Genomic DNA, 27,781 nt, shown 5'->3' with positions numbered 1-27,781 from the left:
GGCCTGCCTGCTGAGACTCCAAAGACCGCTGATTTGATGTTAAAACAAGAAATGGAGAGGCAGGTGCTAGATGGGATATTTGGTGAATCGGTGCTACAGCAGAGGAGTTATTTCAAGAACTGTGGCAACATTAACAAGGTGGTCAATTGAAGCCAATGAGATATCGTTCAATACCCTTGACCTAACATCCATAGACCCAAGGTTGTTGTATAGTGATCTTGTCTCTGCTTTGAGAGTAGAAAATCTGTCTGATTGTCTAGCAGCATTTAGCAACCAATGCTCCATCCTGCCAGCATTTGATAAAACTGCTGAATATACATATTGGTCTGAGAATCATCTCTTGCAACCTAGTGGCCCAGAGGCGGAGGCGGAGGGAGTCAGACCCACTTGGCAACTAATAAAGGGCTGCTACCCTCTCTCTCTTTTTTAAGAAACATTTTATTGGTTTTCAAATAAACACATTAAACAAAAATAAAACAAAGCATTCACCCACAAACACTCCAACATACAATAGACCTAGAGTTTTCTTTTGTTTACAGTTCTTCAATTATTTCTTTTCCTTTGCTCTGCCGAGCTTTGACTTCCCTCCCTCCCCTCATCCGGTTTTCTTATTCACTCCTATCTTGCAGTTCTTTTGTTTCCCTTACTTTAGTCAGTTCGTAGGATTTATTTCAATCCTGCAAGTGTCTTTAAACTTCTACAGTTCTTCTCCATATAATCCACAAATTTACTCCAGTCTTTTTGGAACTTTGTCTCTCCCTGGTTTCGGATCTTGCTAGTCAGTCTAATTCCGCATAGTCCATCATCTTCGTCTGCCACTCTTCAATCGTTGGTAACTCCTGAGTTTTCCATTTTTGGGCTAACAATGTTCTAGCTGCGGTTGTCGCATACATAAATAATACTTGATCTCCTTTTACAATTTCCTCTCCTATAATTCCCAGTAGGAATGCCTCCGGTTTTTTGGGAAAAGTATATTTAAAAATCTTTTTCAGTACATTATATATCATTTCCCAAAATCTTTTAATTTTATCGCATGTCCACCACATATGATAAAACTCAACATCTTTCTCTTTACATTTCCAGCATGATTTACTACTCATTCTATACATCTTAGCCAATTTTACTGGTGTTAAATACCATCTATACATCATTTTCAAAACATTTTCTTTCAAGGCAGTACATGCTGTAAACTTCAATCTTTGATTCCACAGTTTCAACCACGCGTCATATTCAATATTATGCCCAAAATCTTTTGCCCATTTTATCATCACATCTTTTGTCAATTCATCTTTCGTATACCATTCCAACAACAAATCATACATTTTTGACAATAATTTAGTTCTGTCTTCCAACAATTCTATTTGAAATTTGGACCTTTTATCCTCGAAACCTTTTTTTTTAATCATCTTTAAGCCCATCATTTACTTGGTGATATTGTATCCATCCAGTCAAAACATCTTTGATTTCTTCATAATGTTTCAACCTCCAACCTTTTTCTGATTTAATCAATATCTCTTCGTATGTGGCCATCCTCCCTTCCATATTTATTTTTTTAACCGTCAGCACTTCAGCTGGTGATATCCACCATGGGGTTTTAGTTTCTAACAGGAACTTGTTTCTTTCCCACACTTCATATAGAGACCTTCTTATCACATAAAGGGGCTGCTACTCTCATGGGGGTCTGTTCAAAATCCAAAGGCGTTGCTTCTAACATGAGGCCTCAGACCAGTCTGCAAGTTAATGACCAGTAATGAAGCCTAGTGGTATTTTGTTAACTGAGGCTGAAATCCAGATGTGTCTACAATACATATTACCGGTAGGGGCATCTCTCAAACTTGGTAAGGGTTTCCACTACAAATATGTGAACACCCTAACCGTGTGGTAGTATTGAATCAAGCTTTCAAGACTCAATGGTTTGGTATAGGTTCTGATCACTGATTTACCTATTTGTGAATAGAGAGTTGCTAAAAGGTCATCAAAACAACTCAGGCAACTGATTGATCAGAAGATGATCACAACTATATAATACTGTATAGGTATAAATGAGCAGATCTATGAAGATTGTCAGAGCTGTAGGGGATGGGAGAGTTTGAGGGGAAATATCTTGGCAACCGTGACCTACCCCAATAACATCCAGCTTTGCTCCAAAAGCCGAGAAGGGAGGGAGAGTGGCTCTGGTCCATAGACTGAATTCAGAAGGAACTTGCTCAGGCAAGGGGAGCCAAGTTATGGATGTACAAACAGTTTTACTGCTTCCAAGGTTAAGGCATTTCCATGGACATATCATAGACATATCTAGGCCCCAAAGATTCCACACTATTGATAGACCCAGGCAATTTTTTTTCCTCTTTCTTATGTGTCATCACCTTATAATATCCCCATCGGTCACTTTCAAACCTCAGAAGCTAGACCTAACACTCAAAGGTAAAATTAGAGGATTTCTTAAGGCATGAGATTGTTGTGTATTGAGTCAAAGGATTTTATATCTGTATTACTATTGTATGTATTTGCATTACGGTAAAGTAACTGCCTTTTGGTTCCAGAAGGTACAGCTACTATTGGTTCATTTAAGCTGCTGTACTGTATTTGGATCCTCGGTGGCGCGGGGCACCAGGGTGCCGGGCTGGCAGGGGGCGCTGTGCGGCGAAGCCGTGCAGAAGCCGTGCTGCGCGCTGCGCCTGCCCACCAGGGCGGGGGTGCTGGAGCGATCTCCGCACCAGGGCACCAGGGCGCCCGACCTGCTTGAGACGGCCCTGGTGGGCAAAATCCACCTGTCTGGATATCTGAAACTGCAGTGTGTATAACCAAGGGTACAACATAATTATTTATGTTCAGATGAATTTTCACACATTGAGCAGGTGGATAATAGGACAAATGTTCTCTTTATTTTGCTGCTTTGATCCAAATGGAATATACTGGGTTTCCATAATTTTTTTCATTGCAGATTTTTTTTCTTAAAATGCCATCCTCCCCACCCCCCAAGTAAACTCTGTACTTGTTTTTTTATCCTTTGTAGTAGAATAATAATAATAATAATAATAATAATAATAATAATAATAATAATATACTCCGCCCATCTGGCTGGGTTTCCCCAGCCACTCTGAGCGGCTCCCAACAGAATATAAAAAACCACGATAAAACATCAAATATTAAAAACTTCCCTAAACAGGGCTGCCTTCAGATGTCTTCTAAAAGTCAGATAGTTGTTTATTTCTTGACATCTGATGGGAGGGTGTTCCACAAGGAGGGTGCCACTACTGAGAAGGCCCTCTGCCTGGTTCCCTGTAGCTTTACTTCTCGCAGTGAGGGAACTGCCAGAAGGCCCTCGGAGCTGGACCTCAGTGTCCGGGGAGAACGATGGGAGTGGAGACGCTCCTTCAGGTATACTGAGCTGAGGCCATTTAGGGCTTTAAAGGTCAGCACCAACACTTTGATCTGTGCTTGGAAACGTACTGGGAGCCAATGCAGGTCTTTCAGGAACATTGTTATATGGTCTCGGTGGTCACTCCTAGTCACCAGTCCAGATGGCACATTCTGGATTAATACTCTCATACCTAGAGGCAATAAATTCCATCCACTTGTAAAAATAATGTCTCCACTTTATCTGGTTGCAGTAAATTCATTAAGAGGGTAGAGGGGGTTCTTGCTGGGGGGTTCGTTCTGTTTGACCAGATCTTCTCCCTCTTTGGCACCAGACAAAGGGTGGGGGAGTCTTTTCCTGGCAACCCACTTTCATGAGTCCATTGCTTGTTGCATGTCACCTCTTGTGCAGCAGTAACTCCCTCCTCTTGGGGCGTGGAAAATATGCACCCAACTAAAGTTGACCCAGGGGACCCAGGTGGCACTGTGGTTAAACCACTGAGCCTAGGGCTTGCCGATCAGAAGGTCAGTGGTTAGAATCCCTGTGACGGGGTGAGCTCCCATTGCTTGGTCCCAGCTCCTGCCAACCCAGCAGTTTGAAAGCACGTCAAAATGCAAGTAGATAAATAGGAACTGCTACAGTGGGAAGGTAAACGGCGTTTCCATGTGCTGCTCTGGTTTGCCAGAAGCGGCTTTGTCATGCTGGCCACATGACCTGGAAGCTATACGCCGGCTCTCTTGGCCAATAATGCGAGATGAGCGCGCAACCCCAGAGTCGGTCACGACTGGACCTGATGGTCAGGGGCCCATTTACCTTTTACCTAAAGTTGAGTAACAATATTCACTGAAGAGCATTGTGTTGCTGCATATTTTGGTAAAAAATTATTGTATTGAGGCTACCTCTGCAGAATGAAAACACCCGATGCCCTGTGAAAAAAGTACTATGACCATGGTGCGAATATCATTAGATATTCCCTTTATCATTCCCTTTATCATTAGAGTTCAGATGCTACCAATCAATCAGTAACCCATTCATTTAGCAAAAGTGTTCTTATTTATTGTTCACTAAAATTTCTAAGCAGTTGGCATAGAATATAAAATTTGGATTAAAAACTACACCAAAAAACACATTAAAAGTCAATTGACAGGAAATTTACCGAGATAAGAACAAAAACAGCATTTTGGGGGGGGGGGATTGTTTAGCAGTCACCGAACTGTGAAGACAGTGAAGATGCCTGACTAAGCAACATGCCCCAGGTGGGCTTATCATCTAAACATGACTTAGTATTTTGCAGAGATTTATGGAGACATAGGTTTGGAATGAGCAAAGTGAAGAATAAGAAAAATTAAGTTCCTTCAGTTTGGCCTCTTTATCAGCTGCTGTCTTTTGTTCAAGTCAGGCCTAAGCACAATAATGTAGCATTTGGGGGAAAAGATGCATAGCAGTAACCCTGCACCAGAAGTCAAAATGGAGAAGATCTCCACAGCTACCATGTATTTCCCTTTTGTGCTCAGGTAGGTTGGGATAAAGGTCAACCATACGCTACAGAAGACCAACATGCTGAAGGTGATGAACTTGGCTTCATTGAATGTGTCAGGCAACCTCCTAGCCAGGAAAGCAACAATGAAGGAGATTATGGCCTGGAAGCCCATGAAGCTCAGGACACAGTAGAACATGGTGGCTGAACCTTCATTGCATACAAGCACAATCTCTTCAGTCATTGTGTGCATGTCTAGATCTGGAAATGGGGGTGATGTTGCCAGCCACACACAACAAAGACTGGCCTGAATTAGGGAGCAGGAAAGAACAATGGTAATGGCTAATTTATTCCCCACCCATCTCCTGATACTGGACTCTGGCCTGGTAGCCATGAAAGCTAAAATCACTATGGTGGTTTTGGCCAATATGCAAGAAACCGCCACTGAGAAGATGAGACCAAAAGTAATTTGTTGAAGGAGACAGGTCACCTTATTAGGCTTGCCAATGAAGAGCAGAGCGCAAAGGAAAGAGAGCAGGAGGGATATTAGGAGTGCGAAGGTGAGGTCCCTGTTGTTGGCTTTGACTATGGGGGTATGCCAGTACTTAATGAAGACTCTGAGTACCAAAAATGTGAGAACAGATAAGGAAAGAGCAGAAACAGCAAAACATAATCCCAAAGGTTCTTCATAAGATAAGTAACTTATATATTTTGGAATGCAGGAATCATGTTGGTCATTTGGATACTGGTCTTCTGGACATTGAAAACACTCATCCATGTCTGAAAAGGAAAACAAGGTTATTTTTAAAATAAAAACAGCAGTATATAGTGCACTGCAGTATTTAAGCATTAATACTATGAAGTCCTAAATCAAGGAAGCTCACATGAATGTAGAAGCCATGCTTTTTGTCTTCAAAAAATTAAGTGTTACATTGAGGGGAGTTTACTCCAAATAGTCACCATTCTCCCTTGGAGGAAGCCGTTTCATTTGGTGGAAGAAGCATATTCCTTATACTAAGAAATTGTCTTTATGTTGAAATCTTCTCATAGGGTTATAGGAAGCTGCCTTATAGCAGATTAGACTATTGATCTCTCTGGCTCATAATTCTCTCTGCGGACAGTTCATGGCTCTCCAGCATTTAGACAGATGATGCTGGGATTGAATCTGGGACCTTCTGCAGGCAGATCAGATTCCCTACCACTGAGTTATGGGTGATCTCATTCCCCAGTATTATATATTCCCCAGTATTTGGCAGTAAGCCAAAACAGCACTGATCCAGGAATGCCCTTCAGCCACCAGACTGGATTTAATTAAATACACCATACTCCTCTGAAATTATATACTATATTATATGATTGTTTTGATATCTTAACAACTTCACAACTATTATAAACACTTACAAAAGGTACAGTGTCATCATTTGTTATATCAGCAATCATTATATCCCATGCTTCCCCCCCCTAAAAAAATGTTTACGGTTACTCTCATTTTGACTAAAGAAAATTACCATTTTATACTTCAAATCAGGGGAAATGAACACAGTAAATGGACAAAAGGCCACCATCAGGGGTAGCAATGGAACTGACGAGTCACCATGCTTAGAGAAGAAACTATTTTTTAATTCGTTTCACAAAAGGATTGGTAATATCATCTTTGGAATTGCAAAAAATAATAATATTCTATGGTAATGACTTCCTGTGGAACCTTATGTATAAATCAATATCTAATGGGCAGTATCCAACAAAACAGATCCACTCATGCAAGGATTTCTGCTTGCGCAATGGAATGCAAGTCTCTCTTCTCTCTGTGTGTTCTCTCCACACCCACCTCAGATCTGCTCTGGCAGGCAGAGGGGAAACCCAGAGCAGATTTAAAACATTCCAATGCTGTTCATGGAGAGACGGGGAAGGGAAGGTCAAAAGTCATTGTCCTGGCACATCTAAGTAGTTGGATACTGCCCATTATATTTGCAGAAGTGCTCTACATTGCATTTCTTACCACTCTGATTTGAAATCTTCCCTTCAGGACATGGGAGGCAACGATAGCAGCAAAATGGCTTCCCTTCCAACTTTATCTTACTATACCCTGGATAGCAGTTGTCATTACACACAGAAAGGGGTTGTGCCTGTCAATACATGAAAGTAGAAATGTTCTAACATCCAGAAATTCTGTTTTGGGAGTTTTATATTTCAGCGGTTACAAATGGTGTGACCAAATATTTTATGACTGATTTACAACACTTAAAGAGTTCTGCATCCTGTTTCTCACCATTGTTCATCTTAGGACATGTAACAACTCTTAACACAATATACTCCAGAGCAGATTACGCGACATTATTATTATTATTATTATTATTATTATTATTATTATTATTATTATTATTTTGTTAATTAATTGTGAACTGTTTCTCATAAGGGAGGATAAAGCTAGGAGTGACTACTAGCCATGATGACTGTGCTTTGACTCCACTGTTAAATCCACAGTTAGACCCATGTATTTTTTTTAAAAAAAGTGGTTCTGATCCGTCCCCCCTCCCCCCCAGATTATGGATATGATTGTGAGTAATGAAATGTGCGCAAGACTTACCTGGTTAAACATGCTTGGCCAAACAATGTCATCTGCAGAAATGGTGAACCCTTTGTCCTTGGTAGCCAAGGAGTCTACTTTTCCAACTTTGACTCTGAGAAAGGATTGGTTTGGGAATGTGACCCAGTTTACAATATCAAACCCAGTGACAGCTTGCCCGCTTTGATCAAAAGTAACCTGTTCGCCTGCACTGTTGTTAAACGAGGCACTTCTCAGATAGTGGTGAATCTAAATGGAAGCAAAGAGACACAATCATAAATGCACAATAATAGGCAAATATAGTGATGGTAATGACCGTTTGGAAACTATGGTTAGTGGTCTTGCCTACAGAAATCAAATCTAATGAACAAGCAAAATGAATTGGAAGAATGAAGCTACAGCTCTCTTTTACACATCACTGGCGAAAAAGATTACAAGTCTGACAATGGTGAGTTGTTTCATAGTCTTCACTGGGAACTGAATGCAGGCGAGAAGTATCAAATTGGCTCAGATGGGAAACTATGGCAAAAATACCATTCAGATGTCAACACTCCAGCCTTAAGATGTAGACAGACATTTAATGGTGTTCGGATGAATATGCATTTATGATGGATTCCTCTGTAGACATGCATTAAGGACATTAGCTGCCATGGCTGTAGAATTAGAAGCACCCACCTCTTCCCATCCATTACTATTCATTGTTGACATTATTGACATTGTGCCTTTGGCCAGTCAAGCTCCTTTAAAACAGTATGCTGATTCTCTAGCAGCTCCTTCCCAGTGCTGACATCCCAATTTTTTAAAATAAATTGTTGAGCTTGAGAGTCCCATGGACCGTAAGAAGATCAAACCTATCCGTTCTGAAGGAAATCAGCCCTGAGTGCTCACTGGAAGGACATATACTGAAGCTGAGGCTCCAATACTTGGGCCACCTCATGAGAAGAGAAGACTTCCTGGAAAAGACCCTGATGTTGGGAAATATGGAGGGCACAAGGAGAAGGGGACGACAGAGGACGAGATGGTTGGACAGTGTTCTCAAAGCTATGAACATGAGTTTGACCAAGCTGCGGGAGGCAGTGGAAGACAGGAGTGCCTGGCGTGCTATGGTCCATGGGGTCATGAAGAGTTGGACACGACTAAATGACTAAACAACAAAAAGGAGCAACAATGAAATGCTATTCCAAAAAGATAAAACTTTTATGAGGTAGGGTTTCTATAATGATGCTGACTTAGACTGAGTCAGACCACTTTATCATCTTTCTCTGTGTACTATTTACATGGACTTGCACCTTATTCCCTGAATTTCATACCGGATCTTCTACCATTCATATTTAATTTAAGTTGTCAAAAATTGACCTTGAAGAGTCCTATGTGCAAAGCAGATGCTCTATCACTGACCTATAGCACAATCCTGACTTGTTGTTAGATAGATATGGTGTCCTGTTCTGCATTAAGGCACTCAAAATATTACCTGCCACAGCTGCTGATTCAGAAGATTCCTTCTCCAATCATATGCCATTTCTCTGTGTCTGAATTTGGATGAATGCATGGTTTGCAAAGCATGCGCCACGGCATAGACAGCATTGTAGACATTGTAGCTGTGGCCAGTCATGCTCATTTCAAAAACAGAGGTAGGAAGAGTCTCCAACTTCTCTTCTCCAGTACACCTTTCCACATCTGTGGTGTCATCCATGAGGAAAGAACATTCGAATGCCTTTTCCCAAAAGGCCATGATAAAACCATCTTCCTTTTCCAAAGTAGGGTTTTTCATCTGAAGATATTCCAGGAATCCGAATACCTGCTTAGAAGGAACTGCAAAGAATAAAGCTCCATGGAAGGACTCTAAGCCCATCATTCTTTGAAAGGGTATTGATGTGAACTCCATCTGGGCTGTCATAATCCAGACTTTACCTTTACTGTTCATTTGTATATCCTCACATTCAGCAAACATTAGACTTGTTCTATGAATTACCGTGAACTGAACATCACCATGTATGATCACAGTGCTGGCACTGCTCCTCAGAACAATACTGTATATGTGAGAAAAGCCATCCATCATTTCATCAAAGTTACTGGAAAAGGATTCGTTTGGAAGTTGTTCTACAAAATCAAAGCATATACCTCTTTCTGAAAACATGGGAAGCACGTTCTGTATAAATTTCTCTCCACTATCATTACTTATATAAGCCACCCCAATCCATGTCCACTTAAAATGCAGCAGCAACTGAAGAATTCCCCATGTTTGATGGTCCTCATTTGGGAACATCCGGTTGAAGAAAACAGATTCAGGGTCGCCATTGGTCATTGGAGCAGAGCCATATACAAGCTAAGAACAATAAAAAAAATTGGGAGATAGCTTTTTGTTTGAAATACAATTTCAGTTTCAAAACTGCATCTGAGCCCTAAATGAATATCTACAAAATTAATCTTATCCCAAAGTGCCTGGAGCTGGTTGGGAATTACCCACTTAAGAGGATGGAATAGTCTTCCATTATAATATCGCCACCCAAATGAAATAAAGAGAAGAATTGTTTTCCTTAATTACATTTGTTTTGACCTATGAGCATATTTCAAAGTTATGTCTTTATTCCCTTCAATCATGTTGCTTTCTATCTGCAAACACAAAAATTTACATACAAGAGCATTGAGAAGTAAATTGTTTGTAAATCCAAGTTTCATACGCATATCCTACCTGTGGCATCTTATAGAGGCTAAGAATGTGTGCCATGAAATGACAGATGTGAGAACTTGGTCCTGTGATAACAGCTATTGCATTGTCTTGGGCATCACACTTGAAGTTAGGGATAAATCTTCCCTGTGTGGAGAGAAGGTCCATTGAAGCGAGGTAAGTCCAGCTTGCTCTGAAATAGCTATTATAGATGTGTGTGCCCAGAGTAATATTAGGCAACATTTGTGGATTTTCATTGATCTCCTTTACAGCATATACCAAGGCCATGATATGCTGGTAGTTTTGGAAAAAGGGTCTGCAATGAGATTGGCATGCTGTGTCAAAGTGTCTGCTTCTGAATATGAAATGTGTAATAATAATAATAATAAATAATAATAATAATTTATTATTTATACCCCGCCTATCTGTCTGAGTCTCCCCAGCCACTCTGGGCGGCTCCCAATTGAATATTAAAACAATACAGCATTAAATATTAAAAGCTTTCCTAAACAGGGCTGCCTTCAGATGTCTTTTAAAAGTAGGATAGCTGCTTATTTCCTTGACATCTGATGGAAGGGCATTCCACAGGGCGGGTGCTGCTACCAAGAAGGCCCTCTCTCTGGTTCCCTGTAACCTCACTTCTCTCAATGAGGGAACCGTCAGAAGGCCCTCGGCGCTGGATCTCAGTGTCCGGGCTGAACAGTGGGGGTGGAGAAGCTCCTTCAGGTATACAGGACCAAGGCTGTTTAGGGCTTTAAAGGTCAACACCAACACTTTGAATTGTGCTCAGAAACGTACTGGGAGCCAGTGTAGATCTCTCAGGACCGGTGTTATGTGGTCCTGGCGGCTGCTCCCAGTCACCAGTCTAGCTGGTGTAGCGTTCAATTTCAATATATGCTTGCTAATATAATTGCTTGCGCACACACAAAGAAATACACACAAAGATAATATGTTTGCAGTGCAGAGAATTGTGAAAAAGCATTAGTACTGATTCCTGTATTATTGGAATTTTAGAAAGTGCTAGGCATATACCTGTATACTTAAATATTTATAAAGTTGCACATCTACATATATACAGTAGTTTATGTATGCTGTGTACCACACAATTGATTAAATATAAGGAAATCAGTTCACTCAATAGGCACCTGTTAATAGATTGGGTCAAATGCAAACAAGCCTGAAAATTCCAGTTTACTGGAATGGGTATTGTGGGGGGTGACTGCAAGCACAGCCTGTGGTCTAAAAAGGCCACCAGTTCATGTTGGACACATGGTAAAGGAAACCCACAGAAACACCAGTCATTTGGGGCAAAGGTACATGATAAAGAACTAAATCATTCTCAATAACACATTGAATTTATGGAGCAAGGGGAATTAGCTTGGCGAATGAAGTTAGCAGGTTTAGAATCAATGAATAATAATATCTAGTGCAATAATGAGAGTATAAAAGTATACACAATAGAGATGGGGCGCTAATTCATTTCTGTAACCTCCAATCAGACTCCCTACTACTCCTAAAACCACAACAAGGTCATGGGTCTGGTCTTCCCTCCTGTTTCAGGGCGTTGGACTGGATGGCCCTTGTGGTCTTTTCCAACTCTATGATTCTACTTTGCTTCATATATTGTAAAGAACCTGTTCTTGCAGTGTGACAGGTTGTGCAAGGAATTTATTGCCTCTCTGACATTTAAATGTCTCTGTGTTGATTGTGTATAACTCTGGTTCAGATGGCTTCCTAGAACGATGATACATATACATATTTGGGAGAATTGCTCACAGTTGGATGCCACATCCTGTGCCAACCATAGATTTCCAGCAACCAATAGTTTTAATTCACTAGCACCTACATTTTATATATATACTTTGAATATTTAAATTTGGCACAAGGGTAGCTTATGACATCCTGATTTTTCTAAATTTTTGAGAGGGATTTATAGTGTATTGTGTAACTAAGGAGAGCACTCCGGCAAGTAGCAGGAAAACTGTCATTGGTAATAAATGATGAGCTACCAGAATTCCTGTGCCCTCCACATACTTGGAGGAGCCTTTGGGTGAGGGAAGATGGCCAATAAGAATTTTTGCTTTTGCTATCATATTACCTAAGTTGACTATTATATCAGCTGTTGCTACTGCTGCACTTATGCTATTCCTACTACTACTACTAATAATAATTCCAATGTTAAATTAAGTACTTCAAACAACAATAAAAACTTATCAAAGTTTTGCCTATCTGCATTTAGCATGGAAATCCTGAGCCCTACAAAGAAATTATCTGGAAAGAGCTTACATAAAAAAATTGAGATGTAGGTGCATCCAAGAAGAGTCTAAAAGCAGTCTTTTTGGCAATCACTCCCCCACTGTCTTTTTGGCAATCACTCCCCCACCCACATAAACCCAAAGACATCAGATCAAAACGCCTGTGGATATTATGATATGATTAAAAACAGCTACTTCGTACATGATATCATCAATCAGTTTCTCAGATGGATGTCCTCTGAAATCCATTGGATCAAATGTCATGTAGATCTGAGAAATAATTCCAGCAATTATGAGATCTCCTGAATGATAATATTTGTGCATAATAGAAGGAGGAGTAACAGCAGTGCATGTGGCAATGGTTGTTTCACATCCCAAATCGGGGAGGAACACAAATACTGGGAGCACAAATAGAACCATATTGAATGAACATCTACCTCCCAGTCACCAATTTGACTCTTCTAACATGATTACTGAAGTGGCAGGAACAATCACACCATAGTTGATTTGGAAGCCCTGACAATGAAAAGAATCAGGAGGGTGGAAGGGTATAAATCTGTCTCTGGAACCAGCTCCAAAATGGAGCAAGGAATATTAACCACATCATTCAGACTTCATTGTTTTGCCATGTTCACTGAAAATCTATAGGGACTTGAAAAGAAGTAGAATTAACCATGGCAATTTTGATGATTATGGGCCGCATGAGTCAATACTGTTGAAGTTTATCTGTGCTAGTACAGAAGAAAATGCAGTTATTACAGCTCAATAGATGCTACCTGTGGTCGTTTATGGGATTGCAAGTGGCAGGTGAGCTAAGAAACAACAAGATGAGGCCAACAGAAAAATAAGGCAGGGAGGGAGGGAGGGAGGAACGGAGGGAAAGAAAGAAAGGAAGGAAGGAAGGAAGGAAGGAAGGAAGGAAGGAAGAAAAAGAAAAAGAAAAAGAAAAAGAAAAAGAAAAAGAAAAAGAAGAAGAAGAAGAAGAAGAAGAAGAAGAAGAAGAAGAAGAAGAAGAAGAAGAAGAGTAGTTTGGATTTGATATCCCGCTTTATCACTACCCAAAGGAGTCTCAAAGCGGCTAACAATCTCTTTTCCCCTCCTCCCCCACAACAGACACTCTGTGAGGTGGGTGGGGCTGAGAGACTTCAGAGAAGTGTGACTAGGCCAAGGTCACCCAGCAGCTGCATGTGGAGGAGCGGAGACGCGAACCCGGTTCCCCAGATTATAAGTCTACCGCTCTTAACCACTACACCACACTAGAATTAGCCATGGCAATTTTGATGATTATGGGACACATGAGCCAATACTTCTGTCATTCAGTTCAATTGTCATGGTAGGGGGACACAGCTGCACTTGCAGAGGAGCAAGAGGACTCAGTGAGCACCGGGAATATTTAGGAACCTGCCACCCTGAGGAAACCATTGCATAGTGCCTCATGGGTGATCTGTTCCTGTGAAGGCATAATACAGCCCTCAAGTACACTTGATGCCCCCTCTTCCAAGACCAGCTTAAGTAGGAGAGGCTTGTGAGTTGCAGTTTTCCAGGAAGGTCTGGACATTCACCCCCTTTTTTTACTTGAGCGTTCTTTTGGAAATATCGGTTCAGGCACTAGTATCTGCAGTATACCCTACACAGTGAAAGAAGATGTAAAGAATTTATTTAGCTGCCCTGCAATCTCATTTGCTTCCTTTACAAACACCTTCCATTCTCTTAGCATGCAAAGCTCCAACCTCCATCTTAGTTTTCGTCCTGTTTCAACAAGTATTAATACTAATTTGATAACCTTTTTAACCATTTTATTTCCAGTCCTTTTTTTTCTTTATAAATGTTTATTGGAACTCTCATTTTGACTCAAGAAAATCACCATTTTATAGTTCAAATCAGGAAAAATAAATACAGCAAATGGACAAAAGTACAAAGATTCACAAAATGTTTAGGGGTATGCGTACCCCTGCACACCCCCAGAAAAAAGTTATTTCTGCACCAAGTTTGGGCAGGAGAAGAATGAAATAGACCTTTTTGATGGCAGCTCACTCTTCAGAATAGAAGTTTTCTATTGCAAGAAACTTAAACCTCACCTGAATATCTCTTGTATTTCAACTCTGTGTTTCTTTTCCATTTCTTGGTATCAGCATTCAAAAAATGTGGAAGAAGACTGTGACTATCGGCAACCGTTGTTGTTGTTGTTGTTGTTGTTTTGTTAACTAAAGATCCAAATATGATCAAGAATCACCAGTCTCAGATGTTCATTACAAGTCCTGTGCTTTATTACAAAATTCACTTGAAATGCTTGCATTTCCTTGCTTTTAAAATTTCTCGGTGGTTTCCAATATGCATATAAACACCATATGGTGTTTTACAAACAATAATATAGGAGCAAACCAACAGTAACACCACCAGCTTTGTGTACTACTAATAATACAAATCTAGCCTTTGAACTGTACGCAAGAATGTATGGATGCATTGTCTAATCAAATGTGATTTCAAAGAATACAAGCTGCTCATTTCAATGGAAAAAGTGTCTTAATTAATTCAGCTAGTGAGTCATCAGGCATTCTGCTCTGCAGCCACATAAAAGTCCAAGGATGGACAGGAATGTTTGAGAGGCAAAGAAAGACAAAAGGGTTGTCCCTTAAGAGTAAAAATGTCTTGAAAGTGTGGTGAGATGAGGGACTGGTTAAGTCCAGGGAAAGTGAATGGTATTTTATTCTATATGCAGGTCCCACTTTCTGAAGACAGTAAGTTCCCAGGTAATCATTTGTTACCGTAGGAGATTGTTTACATAACAAGCCAGTAATGCCCATTATTGCATATTATCTCCCTGCTCTACCACGCCTGAATAATCAACATGCCCTGATGGGCTTTTCATCTAAACATGATTTAGTATTTTGCAGGTGTGTATGGAGACACAAGTTTGAAATGAGCAAAGTAAAGAATAAGAAAAGTTAAATTCCTTCAGTTTGGCCTCTTTATCAGCTGTTTTCTTTTGTTCAAGTCAGGCCTAAGCAGAATAATGTAGCATTTGGGGGAAAAGATGCAGAGCAGTAACCCAGCACCAGAAGTCAAAATGGAGAAGATCTCCACAGCCACCATGTATTTCCCTTTTGTGCTCAGGTAGGTTGGGATAAAGGTCAACCATACGCTACAGAAGACCAACATGCTGAAGGCGATGAACTTGGCTTCATTGAACGTGTCAGGCAATCTCCTAGCCAGGAAAGCCACAATGAAGCAGATTGTGGCCTGGAAGCCCATGAAGCCCAGGACACAGTAGAACATGGTGACTGAACCTTCATTGCATACAAGCACAATCTCTTCAGTCATTGTGTGCATGTCTAGATCTGGGAATGGGGGTGATGTTGCCAGCCACACACAACAAAGACTGGTCTGAATTAGGGAGCAGGAAAGAACAATGGTAATGGCCAATTTATTCCCCACCCATCTCCTGATACTGGACTCTGGCCTGGTAGCCATGAAAGCTAAAATCACTATGGTGGTTTTGGCCAATATGCAAGAAACCGCCACTGAGAAGATGAGACCAAAAGTAATTTGTCGAAGGAGACAGGTCACCTTATTAGGCTTGCCAATGAAGAGCAGAGCGCAAAGGAAAGAGAGCAGGAGAGATATTAGGAGTGCGAAGGTGAGGTCCCTGTTGTTGGCTTTGACTATGGGAGTATGCCAGTACTTAATGAAGACTCTGAGTACCAAAAACGTGAGAACAGATAAGGAAAGAGCAGAAACAGCGAAACATAATCCCAAAGGTTCTTCATAAGATAAGTAACTTGTATATTTCGGAATGCAGGAATCATGTTGGTCATTTGGATACTGGTCTTCTGGACATTGAAAACACGCATCCATGTCTGGAAAGGAAAACATGGTTTTCTTTAAAATAAAAACAGCAATACATAGTGCACTGCAGTATTTAAGCGTTAGTACTATGAAGTCCTGAATCAAGGAAGCTCAAATGAATGTAAAAGCCAAGCTTTTTTCTTCAACAAATTACATTCAGTGGAGTTTCTTTGAAACAGTCACTGTTCTCTCTTGTAGGAAGCCGTTTCATTTGGTAGAAGAAGCATCTTCCTTATAGTAAATAAGTGTATTTATATTGGGGAAATCTTCTCATAACACAGGAACACAGGAATCTACCTTATAGCAGATTAGACTATTGATCTCTCTGGCTCATAATTCTCTCTGCAGACTGTCCATGGCTCTCCAGCATTTCAGATAGATGATGCTGGGATTGAATCTGGGACCTTCTGCATGCAGATCAGATGCCCTCTGTTTTGGATGATCTCGTTACCCAGTATTATGTCTGCCAAAAACCTCAAATTATCAGTGATCCGGGAATGCCCTCAGTCATCAGATTGGTTATAATGAATTCCACCATATTTCTCTGAAATCATGTTCTATATTATATTTGATTGGTTTTATTTTACTTCATTACCAACCCTTCCCCTTAAGCTTTCAGATGCCTTACAACAAAATATAGTACTACATTTAAAAACATTTTTGAATCATGATTCATATTTGGTGAGACTGTGCCATAGCTGCCAAGTTATCCCTTTTTTCAAGGGATTTTCCCTTATGCTGAATAGGCTTCCTCGCGAGACAAGGGAAAACTTGGCAGCTATGGACTGTGCTAATATTAAACAGTGTTGGGATTTCATTTATAATGAAATGTTTAAATGAATATTCAAGAAGATGCCAGAAGGATTTCTATTGGGAATAGTGCCAGTAAATTTAAAGGAAGCAGACAAGGTATTGTATCTATATGCAACAGTGGCTGTGAGGCTTCTGTGAGCGAAAAATTGGAAAAGCGTCCAGATACCAATGAAAACAGAGTGGCTAGCAAAATTAATAGAATATTATAATTTGGTCAAATTAATGGGGAATATTGGAAGGGTTTCAAAAGAAAAAAACGGAGAAAGAATGGAAGATGTTTAAAGAATATTTTTAAAAGTATATTGAAAAGCTGGAATTTATATCAGATTAAGACAAGTTCTGTAATTAACATATAGAGAAACAGGAAGATGAAAATGATATATGAAATATTAGTTAGTATTAGTTAGTATTTATAGTAAAGAAGGATAAGAAGTGTATAGAGATAACAGTATGCAAGAGAAAGTAATGGAATATAAAATAAATTAGAGCTGATGTGATTGGAAGTCTATCACATCGGGTGGTGGTGGGGAAAATGAGTATGTAGATGTGCGCAGTCAGTATTGTATTTGCAATTAAGAATGTATGTATGAGTGTGGTCAGGCTTGTAATATGTTTGTAATATATTGTAATATTGTTGATATTGTTGAATTTTCCTAATCAAATTTGTTTTAATTTTTTTTAAAAAGTTTTTAAAAGTTAACAACTTTTTTAAAAAAATAAATAAACCACCCACATAAAGCCCTTACAGAAATTTTTACAAAAAGATACAATGCCGTCACTGGTTACATCAGCAATGGTTATGTCACCTTCGAAATAGTAAAAACAAAACAAAAACCAACAATCAATCAATGCCTGTGGAACCTGATATATACATCAATATTTTGGATTAATTCCAATGAGCAGTCAGAAACAAAATAGATGCACTGGTACTGCTTTGTACAATGAAATGCAGGGATCTCTTCTCTCTCTGTGTTATCTCCACACCTAACTCTTACCTGCTCTGGAGGGCGGAGGGAAAATCCAGAGTAGATTTAGAAGGTTCCAGGGCTGTTCATGAACAGAACTTCAGGTATAGGGTGGTATAGAAATAACAACAACAACAACAACAACAACAACAACAACAACAACAACAACAACAACAACAACAACACAGAGACGGGGGAGGGGAAGCTAAAAAGTCATTATCCGAGCACATTATATTTGAAATTTGAACAAATGCTCTACTTTGCATTTCTTACCATTCTGATTTGAAATCTTCCCTTCAGGACATGGGAGGCAATGATAGCAGCAAAATGGCTTCCCTTCCAACTTTATCTTACTATACCCTGGATGGCAATTGTCATTACACACAGAAAGGGGTTGTCCCTGTCAATAAATAAAAGCAGAAATGTTCTATAATGACCATCAATTCTATTTTGGGAGTTTTATATTTCAGTGGTTTCTTCACAGTTACAAATGGTTTGACCAAATATTTTATTAGTGCTTTTCTTTATTGAAGAAGTTCTGGATCTTGTTTCTCACCATTGCTCATCTCAGGGCAGGTAAGACCTCTTAATACACACCAAAGCAGATAAAGACACAATACATTATCATTATTATTTGTTTGTTTGTTTGTTTGTTTATGAATTTGTTTATGAATTGCTACTCATGAGGCTTCCTGAAGAAATTTGCTACACTATAAAAACAGATTAAGAACAACTGGATATATAATAAAAGTGAGAGAGTTGTATAAATAAAATAACAAATTACCATTTCAAATAAATTCAGATCCAATGTTCTCAAAACACTAGAACTCAGGGATATTCAATGAAGCTGAATGTTGAAACATTCAGGACACGTGGAAGGAAGTCTGTCTATCTGCATGGCTAGGAAAATATGTGACACTTATTCGTACAGGATACAATGATGGCTTTAAAAGAGGATTAGACAAACTAATGGAGGATAAAGCTAGCAGTGAGTACTAGCATGATGGCTGTGTTTTCACTCCCCTGTTAAAGCCACAATTAGACCCATGTTGTTGTTTTTTAATGGTTCAGGTTCTCCTACCAGGTTGGAGACATCCTCCTGAATGCTGAAATTTGCACAAGACCTACCTGGAGTCAGGTTCCACAGGCATTGATTGATTCCTAGCCAGGAAAGCCACAATGAAGCAGATTGTGGCCTGGAAGCCCATGAAGCCCAGGACACAGTAGAACATGGTGACTGAACCTTCATTGCATACAAGCACAATCTCTTCAGTCATTGTGTGCATGTCTAGATCTGGGAATGGGGGTGATGTTGCCAGCCACACACAACAAAGACTGGTCTGAATTAGGGAGCAGGAAAGAACAATGGTAATGGCCAATTTATTCCCCACCCATCTCCTGATACTGGACTCTGGCCTGGTAGCCATGAAAGCTAAAATCACTATGGTGGTTTTGGCCAATATGCAAGAAACCGCCACTGAGAAGATGAGACCAAAAGTAATTTGTCGAAGGAGACAGGTCACCTTATTAGGCTTGCCAATGAAGAGCAGAGCGCAAAGGAAAGAGAGCAGGAGAGATATTAGGAGTGCGAAGGTGAGGTCCCTGTTGTTGGCTTTGACTATGGGAGTATGCCAGTACTTAATGAAGACTCTGAGTACCAAAAACGTGAGAACAGATAAGGAAAGAGCAGAAACAGCGAAACATAATCCCAAAGGTTCTTCATAAGATAAGTAACTTGTATATTTCGGAATGCAGGAATCATGTTGGTCATTTGGATACTGGTCTTCTGGACATTGAAAACACGCATCCATGTCTGGAAAGGAAAACATGGTTTTCTTTAAAATAAAAACAGCAATACATAGTGCACTGCAGTATTTAAGCGTTAGTACTATGAAGTCCTGAATCAAGGAAGCTCAAATGAATGTAAAAGCCAAGCTTTTTTCTTCAACAAATTACATTCAGTGGAGTTTCTTTGAAACAGTCACTGTTCTCTCTTGTAGGAAGCCGTTTCATTTGGTAGAAGAAGCATCTTCCTTATAGTAAATAAGTGTATTTATATTGGGGAAATCTTCTCATAACACAGGAACACAGGAATCTACCTTATAGCAGATTAGACTATTGATCTCTCTGGCTCATAATTCTCTCTGCAGACTGTCCATGGCTCTCCAGCATTTCAGATAGATGATGCTGGGATTGAATCTGGGACCTTCTGCATGCAGATCAGATGCCCTCTGTTTTGGATGATCTCGTTACCCAGTATTATGTCTGCCAAAAACCTCAAATTATCAGTGATCCGGGAATGCCCTCAGTCATCAGATTGGTTATAATGAATTCCACCATATTTCTCTGAAATCATGTTCTATATTATATTTGATTGGTTTTATTTTACTTCATTACCAACCCTTCCCCTTAAGCTTTCAGATGCCTTACAACAAAATATAGTACTACATTTAAAAACATTTTTGAATCATGATTCATATTTGGTGAGACTGTGCCATAGCTGCCAAGTTATCCCTTTTTTCAAGGGATTTTCCCTTATGCTGAATAGGCTTCCTCGCGAGACAAGGGAAAACTTGGCAGCTATGGACTGTGCTAATATTAAACAGTGTTGGGATTTCATTTATAATGAAATGTTTAAATGAATATTCAAGAAGATGCCAGAAGGATTTCTATTGGGAATAGTGCCAGTAAATTTAAAGGAAGCAGACAAGGTATTGTATCTATATGCAACAGTGGCTGTGAGGCTTCTGTGAGCGAAAAATTGGAAAAGCGTCCAGATACCAATGAAAACAGAGTGGCTAGCAAAATTAATAGAATATTATAATTTGGTCAAATTAATGGGGAATATTGGAAGGGTTTCAAAAGAAAAAAACGGAGAAAGAATGGAAGATGTTTAAAGAATATTTTTAAAAGTATATTGAAAAGCTGGAATTTATATCAGATTAAGACAAGTTCTGTAATTAACATATAGAGAAACAGGAAGATGAAAATGATATATGAAATATTAGTTAGTATTAGTTAGTATTTATAGTAAAGAAGGATAAGAAGTGTATAGAGATAACAGTATGCAAGAGAAAGTAATGGAATATAAAATAAATTAGAGCTGATGTGATTGGAAGTCTATCACATCGGGTGGTGGTGGGGAAAATGAGTATGTAGATGTGCGCAGTCAGTATTGTATTTGCAATTAAGAATGTATGTATGAGTGTGGTCAGGCTTGTAATATGTTTGTAATATATTGTAATATTGTTGATATTGTTGAATTTTCCTAATCAAATTTGTTTTAATTTTTTTTAAAAAGTTTTTAAAAGTTAACAACTTTTTTAAAAAAATAAATAAACCACCCACATAAAGCCCTTACAGAAATTTTTACAAAAAGATACAATGCCGTCACTGGTTACATCAGCAATGGTTATGTCACCTTCGAAATAGTAAAAACAAAACAAAAACCAACAATCAATCAATGCCTGTGGAACCTGATATATACATCAATATTTTGGATTAATTCCAATGAGCAGTCAGAAACAAAATAGATGCACTGGTACTGCTTTGTACAATGAAATGCAGGGATCTCTTCTCTCTCTGTGTTATCTCCACACCTAACTCTTACCTGCTCTGGAGGGCGGAGGGAAAATCCAGAGTAGATTTAGAAGGTTCCAGGGCTGTTCATGAACAGAACTTCAGGTATAGGGTGGTATAGAAATAACAACAACAACAACAACAACAACAACAACAACAACAACAACAACACAGAGACGGGGGAGGGGAAGCTAAAAAGTCATTATCCGAGCACATTATATTTGAAATTTGAACAAATGCTCTACTTTGCATTTCTTACCATTCTGATTTGAAATCTTCCCTTCAGGACATGGGAGGCAATGATAGCAGCAAAATGGCTTCCCTTCCAACTTTATCTTACTATACCCTGGATGGCAATTGTCATTACACACAGAAAGGGGTTGTCCCTGTCAATAAATAAAAGCAGAAATGTTCTATAATGACCATCAATTCTATTTTGGGAGTTTTATATTTCAGTGGTTTCTTCACAGTTACAAATGGTTTGACCAAATATTTTATTAGTGCTTTTCTTTATTGAAGAAGTTCTGGATCTTGTTTCTCACCATTGCTCATCTCAGGGCAGGTAAGACCTCTTAATACACACCAAAGCAGATAAAGACACAATACATTATCATTATTATTTGTTTGTTTGTTTGTTTGTTTATGAATTTGTTTATGAATTGCTACTCATGAGGCTTCCTGAAGAAATTTGCTACACTATAAAAACAGATTAAGAACAACTGGATATATAATAAAAGTGAGAGAGTTGTATAAATAAAATAACAAATTACCATTTCAAATAAATTCAGATCCAATGTTCTCAAAACACTAGAACTCAGGGATATTCAATGAAGCTGAATGTTGAAACATTCAGGACACGTGGAAGGAAGTCTGTCTATCTGCATGGCTAGGAAAATATGTGACACTTATTCGTACAGGATACAATGATGGCTTTAAAAGAGGATTAGACAAACTAATGGAGGATAAAGCTAGCAGTGAGTACTAGCATGATGGCTGTGTTTTCACTCCCCTGTTAAAGCCATAATTAGACCCATGTTGTTGTTTTTTAATGGTTCAGGTTCTCCTACCAGGTTGGAGACATCCTCCTGAATGCTGAAATTTGCACAAGACCTACCTGGTTAAAGATGCTTGGCCAAACAATGCCATCTGCAGAAATGGTGAACCCATTGTCCTTGGCAGCCAAGGGGTCTACTTTTCCAACTTTGACTCTGAGAAAGGATTGGTTTGGGAATGTGACCCAGTTTACAATATCAAACCCAGCGACAACTTGCCCACTTTGATCAAAAGTAAATTGTTCGCCTGCACTGTTGTTAAATGAGGCACTTCTCAGATAGTGGTGAATCTAAATGGAAGCAAAGAGACACAATCATAAATGCACAATAACAGGCAAATATAGTGATGGCAATGACCATTTGGAAACTATGGTTAGTGCTCTTGCCTACAGAAATCAAATCTAATGAATAAGTAAAATGAATTGGACAAATGGAAATATAGCTCTCTTTTAGACATCACTGACAATTAAGATTATAAGTCTGACCATTGTGGGTTGTTTCATAGTCTTCACTGGGAAATGATTGCAGGGGAGCAATATCAAATTGGATCGGAAGGGAAACTATGGCAAAAATACCATTCCGATGTCAACACTCCAGCCTTAAGTTGTAGATAGACATTTACTGGTCTTCTGTTGAAATTGCATTTATGATGGATTCCTCTGTAGATATACATTTAGGACATTAGCTGCCATGGCTGTAGAATCAGAAGCACCCACCTCTCTCCATACATTACTGTTAATTTGCATTTACATAATAAAGGTGTGGCAGGCATTGACATATTGCCTTTGGCCAGTCATGCTCATTTCAAACAGTATGCTGATTCTCTGGCTTAACCTTCCCAGTGCTGACTTCCCTATTTTTTTACAAAGATTGTGGAGTTGGGGAACAACATTGAAAGGCACTTAGAATATTACCTGCCACAACTGCTGTTTTAGAAGAATCCCTCTCCCATCATATGCCATTGCTCTGTGTCCGAATTTGGATGAATGCATGGCTTGCAAAGCATGCGCCACAGCATACACAGCATTGTAGACACTGTAGCTGTGGCCAGTCATGCTCATGTCAAAAACAGAGGTAGGAAGAGTCTCCAACTTCTCTTCTCCAGTACACATTTCCTCATCTGTGGTGTCATCCATGGGGAAAGAACATTCAAATGCCATTTCCCAAAAGAGCATGATAAAACCATCTTCCTTTTCCAAGGTAGGATTTTTCATCTGAAGATATTCCAGGAATCCGAATACCTGCTTAGAAGGAACTGCAAAGGATAAAGCTCCATGGAAGGCCTCTAAGTCCATCATTCTTTGAAAGGGAACTGATGTGAACTCCATCTGGGCTGTCATAATCCAGACTTTACCTTTACTATTCATTTTTATGCCATCATATCCAGCAAGCATTGTTCTAAGAATGACTGTGAACTGAACATCACCATGTATGATCACAGTGCTGGCACTGCTCCTCAGAACAATACTGTTTACCCGAGAAAAGCCATTCATCATTTCATCAAAGTTACTGGAAAAGGATTCTTTTGGCAGTTGTTCTATAAAATCAAAGCATATACCTCTTTGTGAAAACATGGGAAGCACATTCTGTATAAATTTCTCTCCACTTTCAATACTTATATAAGCCACCCCAATCCATGTCCACTTAAAATGCAGCAGCAACTGAAGAATCCCCCAGGTCTGATGGTCCTCATTGGGGAACATCTGGTTGAAGAAAACAGCTTCAGGCTTGCCATTGGTCACTGGAGCAGAGCCATATACAAGCTAAGAAACAAAATGAAATAAAATTGGGAGATAGGGGAGTTTGTGTCTAATATACAATTTCAGTATCACAACTAAACCTGAACCCTAAACTAAGAACTAGAAAATTAATCATATCCACGAGTTTCTGGAGCTGGTTGGGAACTACCTACTCAAGAAGAGAAAGTATTCACCAATATCCCCACAAATGAAATAAAGAGAAGAATTATTTTCCTTGATTACATCTTTTTGACTTATGAACACCTTCAATCCTGGTGCGTTCTACCTCCAAAAACAAAAATTCACATAGAGGAGAATTGGGGAATAAATTAGTTGTAAATCCATGTTTGATAAGCACATCCTACCTGTGGTATCTTGTAGGTGCTAAGAATGTGTGCCATGAAATGACAGATGTGAGAATTTGGTCCTGTGATAACAGCTATTGCGTTGTCTTGGGCATCACACTTGAAGTTAGGGATAAATCTTCCCTGTGTGGAGAGAAGGTCCATTGAAGCGAGGTAGGTCCAGCTTGCTTGGAAATAGCTATTATAGATGTGTGTGCCCAGGGTAATATTAGGCAACATTTGTGGATTTTCATTGATCTCCTTTACAGCATATACCAAGGCCAAGATATGCTGATAGTTTTGGAAAAAGAGTCTGCAATGGGATTGGCATGCTGTGTCAAAGTGCATCTACTTCTGAATATAAAATGTGTAACATTTGATTTCAATATATGCCTGCTAATAACATTGCTTGTGGTGGGTGGGCGCGCGCGCACACACACACACACACACACACAAAGATAATATGTTTGCAGTGCAGAGAATTGTGAAGAAGCATTGGTATTCGTTCCAGTATTAGAGATTTCAACTTGTTGGAATTTTAGGAAGTGCTATGCATATATACCTATATATTTATATGGTTGCATATCTACATATATAGTTTACATATGCTGTATATCACACCATTGATTAAATATAAGGATTATAGAGATTAAATAGAAGCCTGAAAATTCCAGTTTACTGGAACAGGTATTGTGGGAGTGACTGCAAGCACAATCTGTGGTTGGAAAAGTCTACCTGGACACATGGTAAAGGAAACCCACAGAAACAACAGCCAAGGTACAACTAAATAAACAACTAAATCTTTGTCAACAATGCATTGAATTTATTGGGGGGGGGAGAAGTAGCTTGGTGAATGAAGAATCAATGAATAATATTATCTAGGGCAATAATGAGAGTATAAAAGTATACTGTAAGGGGGAAGGCTTACAGGGAACAACCCCCCCCCCCTCATCAGGTCGAGTTCCTCGCCAAGCAATAAGTCAAGCACAGGATCAGGTTACAAGAGCCAGGAAACAGAAAGGGGGAACCAAGGCTCTGACAGCATCAGAGAGCCCTTGCTCCAGGGGGAGGGAGAGAGAGCAGTGGAAGAAGGGACCGGCAGACAGTCAGCCGGAAGGCCATTCCCCCCCCCCATGCCAGACTTCCAGGCTGCTTACCTGGTCCTTCAGGGGCAAAGTTACCCCATTCAGGACCAGGGAGTCCCCCACACCTGCCCTCCTCCTGTCTCCCACAAACAGTGTTTCTGTCTTGTCAGGATTCAACCTCAATCTGTTAGCTGCCATCCATCCTCCAACCGCCTCCAGACACTCACACAGGACCTTCACCGCCTTCACTGGTTCTGATTTGAAAGAGATGTAGAGCTGGGAATCATCCGCATACTGATGAACACCCAAGCCAAACCCCCTGATGATCTCTCCCATTCCAATGTTAAATTAAGTACTTCAAACAGCAATTAAACCTGATCAAAGTTTTGCCTATCTACAGCTCAGTGATGTAGGTAGGCTGGAATGTTGTATGCATCCCAGCCAACCTCCATCAATTATAACTTGTGGTATGGAAATCCTGAATCCTACAGTGAAAGAGCTAACTTAAAAAATTGAGATGCAGCCGCATCCAAGAAGAATCTAAAAGCAGATCGACTGTCTTTTTGGCAATCACTCCCCCACCCACATAAACCCAAAGACATCAGATCAGAATGCCTGTGGATATTATGATATGATTAAAAACAGCTACTTCGTACATGATATCATCAATCAGTTTCTCAGATGGATGTCCTCTGAAATCCATTGAATCAAATGTCATGTAGATCTGAGAAATAATTCCAGCAATGATGAGATCTCCTGAATGATAATAATTGTGCATAATAGAAAGAGGAGTGTCAGCAGTGTATGTGGCAACAGGAACACTGCATATCATATAAGGCAGGAACACTAATATTGAGACCACGAATAGTACCATATTGACTGAAAATCTACCTCCCAGTCACCAATTTGACTCGTCTAACATGATTATTGAAATAGCAAGAACAATCACACCATAGGTTGATTTGGAAGCCCTGACAATGAAAATAATCAGAAGGGTGGAAGGCTATAAATCTGTCTCTAGACCCAGCTCCAAATGGAGCAAGGAATATTAACGACATCATTCAGACTTCATTGTTTTGCCGTGTTCACTGGAAATCTATAGGGACTTGAAAAGAAGTAGAATTAACCATGGCAATTTTGATGATTATAGGCTGCATGAGTCAATACTGTTGTAGTTTCTCTGTGCTAGTACAGAGGAAATGTAGTTATTACAGCTCAATAGAAGCCGCCTGTGGTCATTTATGGGATTGCAAGTGGCAGGTGAGCTAAGAAAAAGCAAGATGAGGCCAACAGAAAAATAAGGCAGGAAGGAAAGGAAAGGAAAGGAAAGGAGGGAGGGAGGGAAGGAAAGAAAAGGAAAGAAAAGAAAAGAAAAGAAAAGAAAAGAAAAGAAAAGAAAAGAAAGATTGATTTTTCAAACTTGGGCTGGATTTACAAAATGAGAAAGAAGCAAAATTCAAATGGGAACTTCAATTATTATGAAGCAAGATGAGGCCAACAGAAAAATAAGGCAGGCAGGCAGGCAGGGAGGGAGGGAGGGACGGAGGGAAAGAAAGGAAGGTAGGAAGGAAGGAAGGAAGGAAGGAAGGAAGGAAGGAAGGAAGGAAGGAAGGAAGGAAGGAAGGAAGGAAGGTGTTGTGTATTGAGTCAAAGGATTTTATCTCTGTATTATTATTGTCTGTATTTGCATTAGGATAAAGTAACTGCCTTTTGGTTCCAGAGGGTACAGCTACTATTGGTTCATTTAAGCTGCTGTATTTGGATCCTCTGTCTTATTGGTTCCCTCCAAAAGGCAGCACTGTGATTGCCTGATATTGTTCCCTCCAAAATGTATCCCCTTCTAGCTAGTTCCCTGTCCCTATAAATGTAGCCTTCCTGCCCTCACAGTCAGTCTTGTTCACTTTAATAAAGAGCTGTTACTAGAGAACTGTCTCCAGCATGTTTTGTCAAGAGAGCTGAAATCACAAACCCCACGTCACAACAGAAGGAAGGACTTGAAATGAAATAGAAGGAGGAGAGGAGGAGCAGTAG

At 39.7% G+C, this 27,781-nt stretch overlaps 2 protein-coding genes across 2 annotated transcripts; both read right to left on the bottom strand.

The window, feature by feature from the left end:
- Window positions 1-4,716: 4,716 nt before the first annotated feature.
- LOC118079202 (vomeronasal type-2 receptor 26-like) lies at window positions 4,717-12,642 on the bottom strand. The gene is made up of 6 exons (XM_060281821.1): window positions 12,530-12,642; window positions 10,097-10,274; window positions 8,876-9,730; window positions 7,426-7,653; window positions 6,838-6,964; window positions 4,717-5,618 (listed from the first exon to the last, which is right to left on the bottom strand). Exons 1-6 carry the CDS (start codon window positions 12,589-12,591, stop codon window positions 4,717-4,719), a joined length of 2,352 nt encoding a protein of 783 aa, XP_060137804.1. The 5' UTR covers window positions 12,592-12,642.
- A 2,640-nt stretch (window positions 12,643-15,282) lies between these two features.
- Window positions 15,283-26,534, bottom strand: LOC132593061 (vomeronasal type-2 receptor 26-like). Its single transcript, XM_060281820.1, has 6 exons — window positions 26,407-26,534; window positions 24,687-24,864; window positions 23,497-24,345; window positions 22,645-22,872; window positions 21,790-21,916; window positions 15,283-16,184 (listed from the first exon to the last, which is right to left on the bottom strand). The coding sequence occupies exons 1-6, from the start codon at window positions 26,526-26,528 to the stop codon at window positions 15,283-15,285; spliced, it is 2,406 nt and encodes an 801-aa protein (XP_060137803.1). The 5' UTR covers window positions 26,529-26,534.
- Window positions 26,535-27,781: the final 1,247 nt, after the last annotated feature.

This window comes from Zootoca vivipara, chromosome 13 (assembly GCF_963506605.1).
Source record: "Zootoca vivipara chromosome 13, rZooViv1.1, whole genome shotgun sequence".
NCBI lineage: Eukaryota > Metazoa > Chordata > Lepidosauria > Squamata > Lacertidae > Zootoca > Zootoca vivipara.
Note: the sequence above shows the minus strand (reverse complement) of the source record. Positions and strands in the feature narration are given on the sequence as shown.